Here is a 19920-nt window from a genome sequence, read left to right on the forward strand (position 1 = left end):
TTAATGCTAAAGAGTTTAAAGCTTTAATATAATCAGTACAAGTAGATAAATGTCACAGTATGCTCCGTTTTGAGTTTCCTGCATCTGGGACGAGGGCTGTTAACAAACCACGTTCATTTACACCCACACATTGCTTTTACTTTTCCATACTACTTCAGTGAATAGTGTCGTAGTTGACCGTCGTTCGTGAGAAGAGGACGCTAAAATCAGTCGTGAATATTGAGTCGGTAAGACAGTCAGACCCTGAGTGCTTATAAAATGTAAAGTTTATTCTATGAAGTATTATGTCTATTCTCATATCTCGTTTGTGTTATTACATTTATTTTTATATCTCGTACATGATCGAGGATACATGTAATTGCACCGTAATTCCAAGATTTCCTACTCTCTCGTATACAGAGTTCTCTATTATCATCAGTTTCAGTGGATAAATCAGTTTGGCGGAAATTCTCATGGTACGCTCAGCGTGGAACATTATCTGTATTTTAATTATTATCAAAGAAATACCACGTTTGAATCTAGAATCTAAATTAGATTATTAAAATAAAATACATTATGTGTATTTTAATTATTATCAAAGAAATACCACGTTTGATTCTAGAATTTTTTAATGTATGCAAACTCGGCATTCTTACATTTAATTAGTACAAACATAGAATCCATTTTAGTTATTGCTAGACTGCGGATTTTTCCCCCGGAAGTAATATCGTTGCAACGGCTCCTAGGGGAACGCTATGGCAAGAGAAAAAAAGTATGCAGATTTTTATGCAAATTTAAAATTCTCTGTATCAATTATAAGAAGTACTATTTCTCCTTTTAATAATTTAAAAAATAATATGGCAGCATTAACTGATGTAATGATTTTCGCAAAAATGACTGATGTACTAAGGTCATGATAGACCTAAATAAAATGTGGAAAAAAGAATAGTAATTTAATTCTAGATAAACGTTGCGTTAGTATTTTATTCTTAGCTAGTGTATGGAATAAAATCGTGGAAAATTAAACTTTTACTTCAAAATAAAATACAATAACAATATCATAATCCCAGTACACCAGTTAAGGGTAAAATTCATTTATCATTTCGAATTGCTCTGTGTTTCATGTAGTAATTTTTCCCATAAAGGCATAAAATTCGAATTTTAGTAACTACAGTGACAAATGCAATCATCACAAAAAAAAACATTTAAAATCGTTAATACCCATATTATTCAGAGTTGAATAAATTTTATTTTAAATAATAAATAACAAATTACAAAAAAATGGAATTAATATTTCATTTGCAAATAATAAATTTTTGTATTTCATTAATTATTGTGACACAGGTCGAGTAGCGTAGAATTTGCATGGCAATAGTTAATTAATCCAACAAATCCAGGATTAATTCTAATCTTAAAAAATAGTTAACTAACTGTGACAATTGACATTATTAATGAAAAAAGTTCATTTTTATTTCATTTCTGTCTCTTACAATTAACTCAGCAAATTTTGATTTTGCATAAAGAAACGTGGTCTACTTATGTCAAACGTAATCGGTAAATCTCATAACTTTAAAATTTCAAGAAGGAAATGTAAATATTTTAGCGGGTTCATTATTGTGCCGTATTATTATCCTGATTATTCCGCTTGCAAATATAGATTAATACTGCACTTTTTCGAAGGATTAAAAGTATGAGAGCGCATTCCGAATGGATCTGGCATTTCTCGTGAACTTTGCTCGGTAATAACTTTCGTTGTAATAAGTCACGGAAATTCTTTATTGCATTAGACGAAAAGTTTGAAGTTTTCAAAACGCGTTCAAGAGAGGATCGATCCGCTCTTCTTGTGTTGTTCTCGTTAACGTATCGACAACACGGTGGACGTCAAGAAAGTTTCCAGTATGTTGAAGTTCCGAACGTCAGGGCAACGAAAGTACACGGTGAGAATCTTAAGTAAAATGTTTCGGAACTTCTAAAGATAGTTCATGAATGTACACATTTTTTCTCAGTTACACATGTCACTCTGTCGTTTCCTATTATTGTTTCTTTGACCAAGAAATGTCAGTCGAGCATACACAGTAGTTCCAATAGTCCAGTAGTTTAATGAATTTTTAAATTAGCGTACTGCATACGGATTCAACAATAATATTTATCACAGCTATAAAACAATTTATCCGGTTCTGCATTGAGGTAAAGAACACGCAATGGCACTATAAACGTAAAAATTGCAAAGATATATATTTTTGCACACATTCTTACTCTTTTTATCTGTGTCCTCTGGTACTTAGTGCCTACTTTAGATAAAAGTGGGTTGAAATATTTCGCGTAGTTCCTGCAGCATCAGACGATAGGTTGCTATCGTTGCTACACGTACTTCCTTTAGAATAGCTTATTTGCGCTGTTACCATACTTCAGCCACCGTTGCAAAGCTGTTCAAAACGTTTCTGGAACATGCTCTCGACACATCTTTCAGATTTTTCATTGCTTTTCCGTTTCGGAAGGTATGATATTTATTTTTCTAACTTCTCTGCTTACAAAATCGTTACGTTAATTGGCCGTACCAATGAAGCTTCCGCTATTCGTATCAAAATAGGACGAAGGAGCTGGAAAAGTGTTGAGAAAGTAGGTTCTAAGAACGTCTTCATTGCCAAAAGCATAGTCGATGTGAAGAGTACTTGTAAAACTTTTAACACGGAATAACTTCTTTTTAATTGCGTACAGCGATTATAATTTTTTGGGGATGTTACAGGAATTATTTAGTTTACTAGACAATGGCTAAAAAATTGTTTTCAAAAATTGCAATTTGTTGGACCGACAAACAAAATAAAGAAATTAAAAAAAAATATGATTTGTAGATCTCGCTAACTTATATGCATACTGAAAATTTCATTGAAATCAGTTTTTTGCCATTTTTGCCAATTTTTAGTGATTGTTAAACAGGAGGAATTAGTAAACTAATTCTTGTAACATCACAAAAAAATTTAGATCGCTTGGTATTATTATAAAAATATTATTAAAAGGTGTACGAATACTTTTTGCATCGAATGTATTTGCGAAGAAGTTACTTGAATAGATTACGCCATAAACATAATTTTTTTGGTTCCTTTTCCACAGTAAAAAGATGTCAACTTCTCGATACCTACAGCGTAATTTTATGACTGATGACATATGGCAGATATTTCTATTAACTGTCAGATGCAATATGTGCCCGGTTAGATAAGAGACAAAGCTGTTTGATTTGCTATTCACGATAAAATGTATTATCTACGTATAACAAATAACTAATAATATCGTTCGTAAATAATAACGTAGTAGATAATTATTCTATTATGGTATTTCTATTGATGGAATATAACTCATGCGAATATTTTAATATCTGCGCGCAATGTACATTATTCTTTGATAATAAATTAAATTGTATACAATAAAAGCTTTGTGTCGAAACTAAAAAAGAATTTGAATTTCCGTTGCAGGTTAATCCAGGGAGTAAAGCGGCTCAACAGGGAGTGAGAGAAGGCGATTTAATTAGCAGTATTAATGGAAGAAGCACTCGGGATCTAACAAACAGTGAGGCGCACGCACTTTTACGGAATGCTGGGGACCAATTAAAGCTTGGTTTGAATCAGTAAGTTAATTTTCGAAAAAACAGAAAATGTAGAGTAAGTTTAAATTTGATTAATCGTACATGTGATATTCGGCTGTTGTCTCTAGAAGAAAAGAAAAAAGTAAAGAATTAACAAACTTCTTAGTATTCATTGCAAACTGAACATAAATGGAAATGGCCTAACGAACGCACATTTTTTTTAAATCATTGGAATTACTAAAAAATTTGTAAATGATACAAGTTTTCTTACATGCGGAACGTGATTGGTTGAGGGTTAATTGATTTTCTTGTGACCGTATTGCAATGCTAGAAGTCTATCTCCTAGCAGATAATAAAATAAATATTGTATATTTACGTAAATAATAAAGTAAATAACATCATATTTGTAATAACATTATAATTGAAAATAGGGTAATTCGCCGTAGTTATCTCTAAAAGCTGTGGTTGTTAAAAATTATCTACGATACATAAAACATTTTATTCAGGGGATTATAGTGTCATTTCTACCTAGCGTATTTAAATCGTCACCCAATTATTTAATCGTTGCCATCAATCAAGCAGGTCAAAATAGCGGCTTCACACTGTCTTTTTTAAAGTTGTTGAAATTGGACTCTTTCACAGAAAATGATTCAACGAATTTCTTAGTCCAAGCATATATCGTAATAAAATTTGTGAATAGTCTAAACATATTCTGTCTTGTCATCATTATGAAATAGCACGCGTTAGCCACGTATGGGACTCGTTAATAAATAAATTACTATCATACTCGAAACAAAAGAAAGTTTAATAAGTTTACAAGAAGTATCTTCAAAAATAAGTCTGTCTGTCGTTCAAGAATTAATCTAATTTTGTTCGAATTCGGATATGTATACAAATTTAGGTTCGAGATGAAAATTGAGAAATTTTTTTTCTGCTATTTTGAGTACAAAAAGAAAAACGTTTCTTGCACTAAAATGAAACGAACCAAGTAGACCGCATTCACGGTCGAGAGATGAGAAGGCGGATCGACTCAGTAGCTCGCTAAAGGGTTTATTGAACGTTTGAGACCAAGGAAAGAAAGAGGCTATATGGTTAGACGATGAAATAGGGTAGGCTGAGTGGAAACCTCAGCGGTCAGATACCTAAATTTAGTCCATTCGACAGGGCGTGTATTTCATTTTTGTAGCTTTTCAATTACATTTACGATACTTAAACGACCATGTTCTTAAGAGCGTTTGCATCATAATTAGACTGTGAATTGATGCATTTACGACAAAAATAATTTGGTAACAGTAGACAGATTAAGAGAATTTATGAATGATTTTAAATTATTTTCAACTTACTAAAATTGTTAAAGAAATCACGATAATATTACAATCTTCAAATATCCATCTAAAGAATTATATATTTTGTTCATATTTCTTGTAATGAAGTCGTTTCCGTATGTAATAAGATTGCTGCTTTATTGTATAAAATTGTAGTTAGTAAAGAATAAATTATTGAGGAATTTCATCATAATAGTTGATAGGAGTATTCTTTTCTAAAAGAATAGAAAAAGAAAATAGTATTTTGAACACACATCTTATGTTACGTTTCTAGAAGAACATAATGTAAATTTCATATTATTCATTATTTTCAATATACAGTTCACATTTTAAATTCTTTTACTCATTTTTTTTCAGTTAAACTTTAAGAAAATATTAATACAATAAAAATCTATAAAATACCATTTTATACAAATCTCCAAAGTACCATTTTTATACAAATCTCCAAACCACCACTTTAAATAAAAATGTTAAAAATATTATTTTAATAAAGACCTCGAAAATACCATTTTAATATAAATTACGAATAAACTAATTTTCTTCCTGGATCCTACTCACCCAACCCGTACACTAGAAGATCGAACGTAAGAATAGAATTTCGCTACAATGGAAAAAGAAGATAGTCACTGGGTCCATTCTACCCCCACCCTTTCTCTGGACTTGCGTAGCCCGTAGAGTTACAGCGTCTGTTCCAAGAAATCTGGTGGAGGATGCCACAGACACAAACGTTCGCAGCATAGTAATGAGACACACGGTTACTATTGAATGATTATCTTATTAACTGGGTTGGGTTTCCGCAACGAACAAGTCGAATATCCCTACTCGCGTTCTTCTTATCCCGCCTAGTCCCGTGTGCACCGGCCTCTTGCAGCTCGATTCATTAAGGGAGACCTATTGCACTACACGGAAATCATAGATGGGTGAAGGGTATGATCAACCATCAGCCAATGAAACGATCCTAGAATTACGCATATCGGAATCTATAATTACACTATACGTAAATAACTAACTTGTAGAGGTAGAATATGTATATGCACTTCGACCCTGAGGTATCACCCATTGGTAGTTATTCAACAGTTCTTGAAAATATATGTAGAACTCACAGCTAAGATTTTTGTCACGTTGAATGCCATGGGGACGACCGTCGACCAGCGAGGCCAAGATTACTAGAAACATAATTCGAATAAATTTCAATGCATTAATGCAATGCCGGGCAAATCATGTAAAATTAGCGTGTAAGAAATAGAAATGAAAGAAATCGTAGGTCAAAGGGTTAATTACGAAACAAAAAGTCATGCTCGGTAATTTACTGTGACAATTTCGTGGAGGATTATGAATCATTAATTAGAAAATTTTAATTATTAAAAGAAGGATTTTCAATGAGAAATAATTTATTATATTATCGGGAGATTTTTATAATTAATTATTATTCGAATGAATTTTCATTTCAAGCTTACTTGATATTTAAAATACATTTCTGCTTCCACTTTAAAATATTATTTATTATATTGTGTTGCATTATTTATTGAAAATTTGTGAAAGGTTGTAATAATGTGTATCTTATTGTTTTCAGGGAAAATATTGGCTCTCCCAAACGACGAATTTACAAAAGCAGTCTTCAGGAAAACACCACTACCGAAATTCTCAGTAGTAAGTTATATTTAATTATTATTATCTGTTTTGCAATCATGTTCCAAAAAACGTTAGAATTAATCGAAAATTGGGGAAGAAAAATTTTTTCAAAAATTGTATTTTTACAAGTAGTGTGTATAATAATCTAAACTGCGATTATTTTTATAAATACCATTCAGTTAACATTTGTAGATATAATTTCCACTTTTAAATTGCATCAAGTATAGTACTTGATCCCTATTTGCAAATCTCTGTGAACGTCAAATGTATAAATTCCACAATTAAATTGTGATCTTGCTAAAAGTTCATGCATTTACACCATTTGAAAGTTTTCAAAAAGTTGTAAACTCAAAAAATTATTAGAATCCAGTCTCATTTGAATTCAGTTTCCTCGAATCTGCTGTAAAAATGAATGAGTAAATATTACTTAATATCTTCTGTTTTTAATTCTTATTGGAAATTTGATTAAACATTTCAATTAAGTATGTTATTTTTCGCGTTGCAGGAACAACGACGACGAAAAGCACATCGAACACGCAGATTGTAACGACAGAGTCCAAGAAAAACGAAACGAGTAAGTACTTTAGTTTCTTCAACCTTCGCGTGACTGAGGCTGGGTCATTTTAAATCCGCTGCCTCACAAGTAATGACATGACCCTTTCAGGCTATTTGACAAGAAGATAAAGCCTGTTTTATGTGCATAATTTTCCTAATTTGTCCTACTTCAAACTTTCTATCCTAGGGATAGCTACGTTTAGAAATATCGTAGTTTAACTGTTGCACACATGCGTTTACATTATTCTATTGAATCTGCTTAATTCTTTAATTAATTCAATTAATTGAAATTATGAAAAATCAATTACTAAATAAATTTAATAAACAAACTGTTATCCATAAACACGCATAATTTCGGTTATCAAAAATCTGTTAAAAATTTACTTGGTAAAAAATTTATCAATCGGAAATAGGAAATGAACCATCTCAAACTTCTTCAACTTTTCAAAATAAACTTTAGGTAAATTATAAAATTGTTTATTGATTGCGTTCTTTTGAATTTTATTACATTTTACATTTTTAGACAGTATTATTTAATAAATAAGTAGTGTTTGTAAGTACGCATACGACAACAATTAAATAAATATAGATAATAACTAAAAGTATCGATTATGCTATTCCATGGTACTACTTAAGATACTATAAAAATAAAAACACCTAGTATCACTTAGAAAGACTCCCGAGGGTTTTAGATAATCTTGAAAATAATATCAAACATTAAATTACTATATTTGTCCATTTGATCACTCAACTCTTCCTTATTTAGTTTATCTTTCACTGTCCATTTTATCAATATATTTAGTGATAAATCTTTGCTTATGACTGATGTATTCAGAATGTTTAATCTTGTTTTTAATCGTGTTTTTCATCGTACCATTGTTTGATAGAGACACTTTCAAGAATGTAATTAATATCAAATATTTTGTACAAAATCTTGACTATGATTGTAACAATTTGAACATTAATTCAAAGCGTAATACAGTATTGCATATGCATTAAACAAGTTTTACGGAAGAATCGAACGATATTTACAGAAATGTTTGCATATTTGCTAAAATAGATTGTTAATATGCGCAATATAAAAATATTACGAAAGTACAAATGCTTTTGATTTTGTAACAGATAGAAAATGATGTAACGTCTGCTTTTATGTAAAAATTGTAAAACAGTTTTAATTGTATGACGTAATATTCGAGTGCAGAACTTTTAGTGATGAAACCGACAATAGAGATTGCCGAAACATTTTTCACAACATTTGACAATAACTGAATCCTTCCTTAAATCAGCGTTTAATTATTTAATTCTATGACTTATAAGAAGCAATATAACTCATACGACGAGTTTTGTTATTACATTTACCTTTATCATTAATGAACAAACTTTCTAAATCAGTTATACGAATAAGTCTAATGCTTAACGCTTTTGCATACACTTAATATTTTCAATATATGAATTGCGGATTATATTATTTATAATTTGAGTGACTTGTGAAAAAGGAAACATTCATGTTTATATTAACATTTTCTTAATATGTGTCTTTTATTTCTGTTACTATTTGTCAATGCTTATATTATGAATAAATAATAAGAATCTGGAAAAAGACGAAAACTTTAGCATACACTTAATATTCTTGATATACTATTTGTATTTTGAGTAACTTATAAAGAGGCCAATACATTTATGTGTATATTAACAAGTTCTCAATATATCAAAACATTTATTATAACATTTGCTTTTATCATCAATGAGCAAAAATTTCAACAGCAGTTATATGAACAATTCTAATCCTAGGACTTTTGCATACACCTAACGTATTTGATTAATCGAATTGTTGATTAATAATCGGTGACTATGCTGTTTGTAATCCGAGTGCATTCGCAATTCATCCATGTTTACTAATTGGCATGCTCGTGAGGGTATCGTAGCCATCTCTACAGTGCACCTGCTTCCATAATCATAGGCCCCATTTGTGTTCCTTGAACGGCGGCCGCACCCCTTCGTTCACCTGGAAGACGCCCTAGAAGGCGACCCTCTTTTTCCTTTTCAAACTACTTGACCCACCTTTCTGCCAGTATTCACATACACCTTGTCCAGTGTGCTAGCACCTCTGTTCGTGTGTTATTCAGTTACATTTTCGATGAGCTACAGTGTGAAATTATCGATGAAAGCGAATTTCTGTCTAACTTTCGTATCCTACGCGTGACACGCTCTTTGACACGAGAACAGAACGTGTTGCCGTCAATTGTTTGCAACGATGTCACATGGAAATATAAAATACAGTGATTTACCGGCGACAACAGGTGGTTCTAACAATGACGCAAGATTCGTTGGTCGAGCAATTTGAGATACAGAAACGGTGATGCTACCTTGAATCACGAATCTGCAGATGGTCACGTCTGATCGACACTATAGGAAATTTACCGCTTTTTTCACCGGTCGACTCGTTACACAGCGTATTACATAATTCGAGCCGGAACTAGTGGATCGATCGGTAATTGAAAACGGAAATACACCTCCAATCTCAATGGTTATAACCTTAATGATCACTGTGATGTGAAGCAAGTGTTGGCGTCATTTAAATGAAAGAAACACAATGAATTTAAACCGACGACATCTGCTCAAGTACTTGTTAAATGCAGGTCTACGAAAGTAACTGCTATAGGATGATCGTAAAATTTTGAGATCATGAAAAATTATAAATTTGGATTATAAAAATCGAATCAAGCAATCGAACACAATAACACAGTCAAACAATCAAATTCAATTACAATGATTCAATCCAGTTTCGAACGTTGAAATTTTCAGCTTGTCACATCTTCACTTGATTTTGAAATGAAATCGACAACGAATCTTTCTATTGTTTAATATCATCGATAGGTTACTATTGCAAATTCTTCTAACTGATTATCAATTTCTCCACGAAAAATGAAATTTTTGGATTGCTCGCAATGCTTCGCCAGCGTGAAACAAATGAGTTTATCTTCGAACCCGTCGTTCCAAGATTTCGATACATTGGTGACCAGAAGAAGATCGAAGGATAGTAGCTCCAGTAGTAAAGAATCGCGATTCTTGTCTTTCGTCCGCTCGTTCCGCTCGTGCCTGAAACGCAACAGACGATTCAGGTCCAGAAGACTCGAAGCGCATCTTCGGGCCAAGAAGACACGAATCAAACACTCGAAATTGAGTGTCGGCGAACAGGGAACCGAGAACATTGTTCCCAAAGTAAACTCCAAGATTAAAATCGTCGAAATCGTGGAAGGCGGAAGTATAACGAGGAAGAAACAGCTCGAGCATGACCGATGCGAGCAGCTGGAACTCTCCAAGTTTCTCATCGAGCCACCAGCTAGCTTCAGGAACGGCGAGACTAGGCAAAATTTGGAGAATAAGCTGAACACTTTGGACTTGAGGAGAATGAACACGGTAGCTATACCCATCGCTGAATCTTTCGTTGGTAGATCGATGATATATCCGTGGAATCATCAGGGAATAAATAGTTGGGATGCTATCAGTGAGTCCCAGAAGAGAAGATCGAATTTTGGGATGTTTTACGCTGACACGAAAGATATTCAGCGAACCGTGATCGATCTATTCGTTCGACCGTCCATTTTGAAGAAAAAGAAGGTTGATGCAGTCCGTGGTATTCTGCTCGAGTCGAAAACTGTCCGTTTCGAGGTAGAAGATACTCGGGACACATCGAATCGAAAGAATTTGGATATTGTAGTCGAAGAATACGACGCGAGTTCGATGAAGGAAAAGAAGAGAGCTGCGACTTTGGAAACTATTGACGAAAGCGACGTTTCACTGAACGATGAAGGGATTTGTTTCGATTCATATTTCGACCCGCAGTCTGATGTCGCTGAACAAACTGGTAATGTTTAAGAATTCGTTTTAACGGTTCTGGTCACTTTGAAGTAACCATTAGCAGATTAGAAGTAAGCATTAGCAGACTGCAGATCATTCTGCAAAATAAAAATTTTCAGCCACTGTTGCAAAAAATAGAAGTTACTTAGAAGTTGTATATATCGACATTGTTGAATGTATTTTTGACATGATACGTAAAATTAAGTGTGGGAAAGAGTGTCCATACATTTTCCTTAACTTTTCGAAATGATTAAAAGAAGGAATATGTTTTCATTTAGCTTCTGTTTCTTGCAATTGAATCAAAAAACTTTTAGTTTACTTAAAGATCCGCAGTCTATTTACCATGTTATTTTATATAATTTCATTTTCGAACACAATGTAGCAAAATTATCTTTCGTTGTTTCTTCTTCGAAATTGAGGAATAAATTCAATTTTAAAAAATTGTGAATACGTTGCTAATTTGCATTTAGAGATTGATATTTATTGGTTTCGAATTACACTAATTGTTCTAACTAGACTGCAGATTTTTTTCTATTTATGTGCAGATTTTTAAAATGCAAAAGAATGTATAAATTAACAAGGTCTTATACTACCTCATTTTCTTTTTATAACAAGCGATCTTTTAGTAGGCGAAGAAAGCTAATTTTTGTAAAATAATGTGTGAAAATGAGAATTTCTATAAACATTCATATAATGTTATATTTGAATTAAGAATCAGACAGATAGTTCAATAGTTACACGCAAATTGTAATGACATACGTGTTGATGAAATCTCAATTTGCAATTTAAATTTCAACAGTTACATTTTATATCAATTTCGACTGCACGACGAAATTCATATTCAGATCGATACATTTGCATAATGAAGTTCAGGTTTCGGCGATAAAATTAAAAGGCGAGTTCCAAATATTAGTCATCAAATTGAATTTGAAACGTGCGCTTCAAATTCAGTTAATCGCGGAGGCTAGTTAATTACGGTGATTAAATTGAATTCGATACGTGCATTTGCTCAGCTGTTACTTATGGATGCTAGTTAACTGTGATGATCAAATTAAATTCGAGACGCGTATTTAAAATCCAGTTTGTTAATTGTAGTTATTAGACATTCAAAGTGTGCTGAAATTTTAAACCCCGGAAAGTGGTGGGTCCATTTTGTCGTAGAGTTATAAACGTACTGTCTAAATTTTAATTTTCTAGCAGAAAGTCGAAATTACGCATACAGCTATTTATATTAAATCCAGCGGGAGAATGTAGCTAGTTATATTAAATCCAGACATACCGACAGTGAAATATAACCGTGAACAGTATTAAATTCAAACAGCAGAACATAATTCTTAAAACATAATATCAACATTTAATTGTAAAAACATTATTATCAAAACGTAATCACGAAAACATAATTAACAAACATTCTTATCGAAATATAATTTTACTTCAAAAATAAAATGAAAATACAGGCAATCGAAATGAACCGAGCAAGAATAAAATTCTATTTACATAATTCTAAAATTTAATTTTTAAGTACACGTAGCAAAATTGAAATTGAAATTCCAATTAAAATGTTACTCGGATAAATATTTATTTCGATAAATTTTTATTCGATTGAATATTTATTCGATAATGTTGATTACAATTTTATGCGTTAATTCTTATCGCTTGTTCGTCATCCGAATAAAGTTTTGCTAAAATTCTGATAGAAATATTGATAACAGAAAGGTAGAATTTTATTTTGATTTGATCGACGTGAATAACGCTTGTATTTAGGAGATCGTGAAATGAAAAATGTCCGCGTGCAGAATCGGAAGATGGAGATTACCGAAAGGATGGAAGGCCTTCGGACTGTCTAATGAGTCATGGCCGAAACAATAAAATATATTCGAACGATCAATGACATAACTAAAGAGGTATCGAGATCGTAGGAATCTCTATGTAGGGTTCGGTTAATGGGTGTCGAATGCATGGATAAAGGACGAAAGATGGAAGATGGAGCTGCGGAAATACGGGCTCGGCCTCTGCGGGGCATGACGCCAACCGGCGCACCTTCAAACTGTCCGTGTCCACTTTATTCGACGCCGATAACCGCGCGCAACAGACATAACCAGAAATTCATTCACATGAACATTATTACTTCATTCACCGTCGCAATTCAAATATCTATCCTGTTAACGAATAAATGAAATTTTACCTGCAATTTGTCCGGAACAAGAATGGCATCGTGAAACATTTGCTGTTACCGTTCGCTGTTATAACGAAGCTCAAGCACCGCTTGAACTCTATTGTTCCAGTTACGTTGCAGAAGTTTGAAAAATTCGATTAGCTTCGAACAATCACAGAAATCATATTTACCTGATGTGTAGCCACTCCCACCGTTATAATTGCTCCTACTGGTCTCCTTGACTCGAGAGCTATTCGAGATTAGCTCAAGCATTGCGAATGGTCTTCTTGGCCTCATCGCCGGATCAATTACGTGGTTAATAAGCGCAGTGTGCGGCTTGATTGTTCGTTGACGACCCTTTGTGCAACCTTGGATCAAAGGGGTGAAAAGCAATTGTTGTTATTAAATGAAGAATTCGAGCGGTTAAATTAAACGCGGCGCTATTCACAGTGTCAGCATAATTTTACGCCGTTTCGAAATTCGAGAATATTTTCAATTATGTCCATTTTGACATTGACGATTTTGTTCTTGTATTATTTGTGCAGTGTAAATTATATGCAGCATGAGCGAACAATCACGATGCATTATATAATAACATGTGCGAATAATTACGATGAATTATATATCGTATAATATTGTTTATATTGTATAAAATATATCGTATAATTTCTTTGAATTTTAATAGCCACTAATGTGATCATTAGACTGCCGATTTTTATGCCAAATAAAAATGATCTAAGCTGATTATAAGAAACTTAATTCTCTGATAAAAATGTTTTTACTCTTTCAGTCATTTAAACAAGTCGCACGCGTCAGAAAGATATTCTTCAATTTTTCAAATGTCTTGACAGTTTCGTATTTAACCTAGTTATTTTAGTCAAAATTGCATAAATCGCAGTTTAGGGATCATGAATGATAAACATTTTGTATTAAAGTATGAACAACTCACCTTATAGGATACATTACGAGGATTTTTACGAGGATCCAACTATTTCGTCGATAACGTCTCTAACGACGAAACGATGGAGTTCCACAATTTCACCAAGAAACACACGCAACAGCGATTTAGTGGCAAGAGAGTATTATTAGACTGATATACTCTAACTATATTTTATGAGATACACGGTGTATCATAAACATAACATGAATTTAAACTGCTTTTATTCTGCGCAGTTTCGCAAACTACCTGTCGTTTCAGCTCTGAATTTCGATAATTATTTTCACGAACTCGTAGCTTCACGAACTGTCTGGCGTTCCCACTCTGAATTTCGATAATCATTCCATAAACTCGTAGTTCTGTGAACTGGCTCCCGTTTTAATCCTGAATATCAATAAGCTTTTCATAAACGAACAGTTTTGTAGACACCTTGACGTTTAAAATTTGAATTTCACTAACGTTTCCACGTACCCAAAGTTGCATACTGTGAAATTATTATTATTATTATTATTATTTATTTATTTATTTATTTATTTATTTATTTACGGGCTACTTAGACTCGTTTAAATCATACAAATGAAATAAAAGGTGAAGAAATGAACATTACGAAGTATAATATTTAATAACCTACGCAGTGGAATTAGTGAAATGGTTCAGTATGTTTCCGAAGAAGTCTTTTGCTGAACAAGTCAATTCAAAATTCAACTTGAAATTCAAGTGATCAAAATAAAATAAAATTCTATCGTCGATGATTAATCGATGATGTATTAATATTATTAATTTGTTTGGAATTTTGATTTACTGTTGCGTTACTTTATTTCTTTCTTTCAATATATTTGGTGCAAGGGGAACACTTTTTGTCGCCACTGTACCTGGTTTGTGTCATGCACGCACACTTTGAATCAAGTTTTGTGAGTATTCGAGGCACACGGTCTCACCCCTCGTTCATGAATACAACCATTTCCGAGTTGAACTTCCTTCCGAGTAAACAATGGCGGAACGACTACTATCGCGAGCACACCCATTCATTTTCCACACTTTTCATTACATCACCAGTGACAACAGAGCCGCGCGACGAATTCGATGCGGAAGGATTCGGATTCAAACGGAGTTATCGATTATCAGAACGTTGCCCCTATTTCGAAGCAAAACTTAATTTGATTGTTCGACGAATAGGTGTCGTCAATTACCGAATTAACGATATTTCAAATATTATTCTCATTCATCGGTCATTCCCGTTGCGTCAATAACAGTATGATAATTAGTCTGTCCTATCTTAATTTCGATTTAAGATTTCATGTACACTGTTGCTCGAAATTTTGGCGCTTCAAACATTGCTATACGAATTTTTATTGTTGTAGCGTTTTTCTAAAAGGTACGGTGTAATTATTATTATTATCGTTGTTATAATTAAACAATGTTCCTTTATTATTGTAGGAAACATTTCTATAACAGAACGTTTATTTATTTAAGGAATACTTAATTCCTTTGGACAATTGTAAATTAAGAGCTATATTCAAACTAAAATTATTAAGTTCGATTATGAAAGGATAAATATAAATTCAGATATTGCTATTGACATTAGTATTAGTATTGTATTGAAATATTAATTATTAATATTAATATTAATATTAATATTAATATTAAGTTTAAACAAGACATTAAATTTAAATATTAATAATAAATGGATCTGTATAATTAAATTTAAATATTAATAATAAATTTGTATATAAAATTACATTTAAATATTAATAATAAATTTGTATATAAAATTACGTTTAAATATTAATAATAAATTTATATATAAAATTAAATATTAATATTCAATTTCAGTGTGATATTATAATTAAATAATAGTATTCAATTTAAATATAAAATTAAATTTAAATTTAAGTTTTAATATTGAAATTTAAATTTGGACAGCAGCATCGTTTTAATTAAATCTAAGAAGTTGAATATATACGAATTGATTCGAACGAGCAAATGCAAATTTAAAACCTGACGGTTGTATCCGAAGATAAACTCGACTTCGACTTCAAGTTTAAACGGTGAACTGGTAAATCGAATTGGAATTTTCCGAATTTAAATTGTTTTCCCGATTCTATTCAAAATACAACAATCATATTCGAAGTTTTTGACGTCAACTTCAAGTTTAAATGGTGAACTGGGAAATCGAATTGGAATTCTTCATATATAGACTCTTATTTCGATTTTAATATATTAATATTTGTGAATTTAAATTAACAAAAGATTTTATTGTTCGAGTCTCGGAATATTATTATTAGAAATAATTATGTAAAAATAATGCATCTCTTATTTACGGCGAGATATGTGTTCAAATTAGTGATGCAAAATAAACGAGTTGCCGCGAAAAGAAAAAAGTCATTTGGACGTCTCGACGTTCAAAGATCTTCTGTCATTTCTTTGTTCCTTGTTGCTGAAAGGTGAACGACACTCTAATTAGGTTTGGCTTCTCGAGATTTCAAAAGGGTTGCTCGACTTCTCTCGACGTATAATGCAACAAACTCACTGAGCTCGGGTCACGACAATATTGATTTATACATCGTAGGTAGAATAAAAGAGTAACGAATTATTAACTAGAATTATTAAATAACAGTGACGGTCTGAACACGAAGAATTAATAAAAAAAAATGTAATCTTCTTATATAAATATTATTGAAGTTAGTAAACTTTAAATTATTCGATAATATTTAAAGGCACAGAACCATAATTGCAGGAAATTTATTTTTATTTCATTATCTTTTGTAGATATTCTATAACATAGACAATACAATGGAATAGTACAAAATAGAATAATAAAAATAATGTAAATAATGTAATTTATTTATATGTATATTGAACGTACTATAGTAAACAAATATTGCAAATGTTCATTTGAAATGAGGAGATTGTTTTCATTTTGTATGCGCATATAGAACAAATAAATAAAAATTATACATTCAGAAAACTGTTTGCATTAAATTTGTTGAACAACATTATTATTAATTATGAATTATATTTTTAGAGATTACTTTTATAGATTAATATTAATTATATTTTTTCATTAAAATGTGTAAATTAATGAAAATATAAAGTTCTCGTTTGGAAATTTAATGTAAACGTTGAGCTGATCCGATTGATTAAGCGAGGTATACCGGCAAGTTTAACGACGGCCCCGCTAAATCAAAAGGACAATTTCAGAAATTACATAAACAATAGATGCGAGGGTGGGGAACCGAGCGTGTTTCACGGCTGGCGGACCTGTTCGCGCTCATCGTCAGTCCGTTCTCGCGATTCATGGACCCTAGAGGCCATGTCGGTGATTCGTGGCCCTTTGACATTTCATTCGGAACTCACAAGCCACTGTCACGCGAACCCACTGCCATTTTCGGTGATTTCCGTGCACATCAGGTTCGTTTCAAACGATTTTATTACTCAATTGCTTTCGAAAAGAATTGGGGGAAATTGTACTTGGTTACACGCTGTCAAATTATTTCGAATAGTTTATAAGCAACCTGCACGAACAGACTCTGTGGTTTAAGGAATAATTTTCGAAGATTCGAATCAGGAATGCGTCATAAATTCTTATCAAAGTATGAAATTAAGGTATTCGGTAAATTTCATACCGAATGTGTAAGAAACATGAAATTAAAGCATTGAGTTAAATTAAAGACTCGTATATTACAGATATTATGCATTTATGGGGTTTGCAAGTGTGAAAGCGAATGGTGGAATAAATATTAACAGTGAAATAAATATGAAAGAATATATAGAAATTATTTTATTATGTTATATGTATACTATTATTTTACAACGTTATTATGTAATATCACATAAAAATTAGTTTGTGTTTATAATTGTTGTTTTCATGCATTAGCAATGATTTATGTAATTCTTATATGAGAAAAGTAATTGATAACTGTTTTGTCACATTTAACTATATTATATTTTTAGTTTATTATTAATTATATTTTTTCTACTCGATATTCTACATTAATCATGCATTATGTAATACTAAATTTCAAATTAATCATTTGAATAATTTGATTGAAATATTTTATCGAATGTTCTGCTCTGATACACTGCTACGTACGATGCCACTTTGAAATATAAATTAAATTCTTGTGACCAAATCTCGTAATTTCTAACGTTCGACAATATTCTAGCATCATATAATAATTTACAATTTTATGATTCGTTTTTCAATTTACTACAGTTTGTAATATCACATGATCGAATTCAGATAGAAACATATATTCTGAATTTTGCAACTATGTTTTTTGACATTTCAAAAATTGCACTCGAAGACATTTTAATTCAAACTCAAGAAATTTCATTCGACATTAAAGATTTCTGTTTCTTTTCAATTTTTAGCCTCCTTTTGCATGTGACGATGAACACATACTCATACCATTGTTGTATTTTTAGTAATTTATTTATTAAATTTATTTATTAAATGGAAACAGTTTGAAATTACAGTATGGAAAATTTTATTGGTGCCTCAGAGTCGTCGTTATTCGAGAAAATAGTATTATTGTAAACTAATAATATAGTTGAAATTCGTTTCTTTGAATGTCCACAAGCAATGAACGACAATTTTGATGTGAACACAAACAAAATGATTTGTTTTCCAGATGACACAAAATCTGGTCGCAGCTACGTAAACCAAAACGGCGGTCCGAAGAGTTCCTCGATCGAGCAACGAGACGAAAGCAAATCAAGTAAGTGAAACTTTCTTATTATTCAAAGTCTTAGTGGACATATTTTGGAATGTTGGATTGAGTGTCGCACGAACGCAAAGAAACACACGCTTTTTCTCTCTTTCGCCATTTCTCGCGCGCATCTTTCGTTTTCGCTTGGAAGATACAATCGATTAAAAGTCGATCGAACATTTCGTTAAACAAGAAAATAGACTAACGCTTGTCATTATCGGCATTGTTGTTCATTGAGATACCGTAAATAGAAAACGTTAATACGAGCGCGACTGTAACAACCGATGTTAAAAGCATTGTCGTAGTAAGCTTCTGGAAACTGAAAATAACAAATCTGTTTAACAGCGGAACGAAATTAGATTGTTTTCTGGCTTTTGTACCCAATAAATTGATTACTATAAAGAGTGTTCCCGAGCCACGATTTAATAAATTAGACGATTCGGAGGGAAGAGGTTCAAATGAACATACAGTGAGAGACATGAAGTATTCGTGAGCTCGATGATTTTGTGCTTTGACGATCGAATCCATATTTATAGTCACCCGTAAATCCACGAATGGTCGTTTATTATTAAATGCGCATTTTAAAACCGGTAGAACATTTGAAGCGTGAGGCTTCTACAATATCCAGTGGAAATGCAATCCACCACATTATTATTCATCAGGTGTCGAAATTTTATCGTATACGTTACAAAAATTCATAACGTTTACGATTCGCCATTGAAAATAAGGAATGTGTTTGAAATTATTCAAATTTTTGCGAACCTCTTTGTTTTTTCGAATTTCAATAGCAACATGTTCAACGTTGATAGATTTCAATCATGATAAAATATTGGCATATGATAATCAAAATTTGATGGTCTAAAAAATATTGGTCACGATAACGTTCTGAACACAATTTATTAATTTTCTGTGCACACTTTACAATAATACAATTATGCATTGTTCAGATCAATAGCGTTCTATCTATTTGGTAGGAATAACAATCCATTTGAAGTAAGCGTAAATAAAAGAATTATTAGAAATATGAATAAATAAATAAGAACAAATAAATAAATAATGGAAGTGTTTATGCATCTCAACTATAAACACCATTTTGTTTACGAGTTTCCATAGCAAATAAAAAGGCAATAATGCTCCAAGGTTAGTAACTTTGTATAGTAAACAGTTGTTTGATATATAAGTTT

At 31.9% G+C, this 19920-nt stretch overlaps 1 protein-coding gene across 12 annotated transcripts in view; it reads left to right on the top strand.

Annotated features, from left to right (window-relative positions):
* The window catches only part of CAP (Cbl-associated protein), a 133850-nt gene that overhangs the window by 45979 nt on the left and 67951 nt on the right, over nt 1-19920 (top strand). For 11 of the 12 annotated variants that reach the window (XR_013032829.1, XM_076519358.1, XM_076519359.1 and 8 more), the window contains exons 2-5: nt 3450-3601; nt 6458-6534; nt 7022-7090; nt 18659-18745. Coding sequence is in view for 11 of the 12 variants with exons in the window: in XM_076519358.1 (XP_076375473.1) it covers nt 3450-3601; nt 6458-6534; nt 7022-7090; nt 18659-18745 (385 nt within the window). In the remaining variant the exon portion in view is untranslated. Of the gene's footprint in view, nt 1-1766; nt 1917-3449; nt 3602-6457; nt 6535-7021; nt 7091-18658; nt 18746-19920 lie in introns of those variants that run through there. The other variant, XM_076519353.1, reaches the window with a different exon arrangement.

The sequence above is a fragment of the Megalopta genalis genome, chromosome 2 (genome assembly GCF_051020955.1).
Source record: "Megalopta genalis isolate 19385.01 chromosome 2, iyMegGena1_principal, whole genome shotgun sequence".
NCBI classification, from domain to species: domain Eukaryota; kingdom Metazoa; phylum Arthropoda; class Insecta; order Hymenoptera; family Halictidae; genus Megalopta; species Megalopta genalis.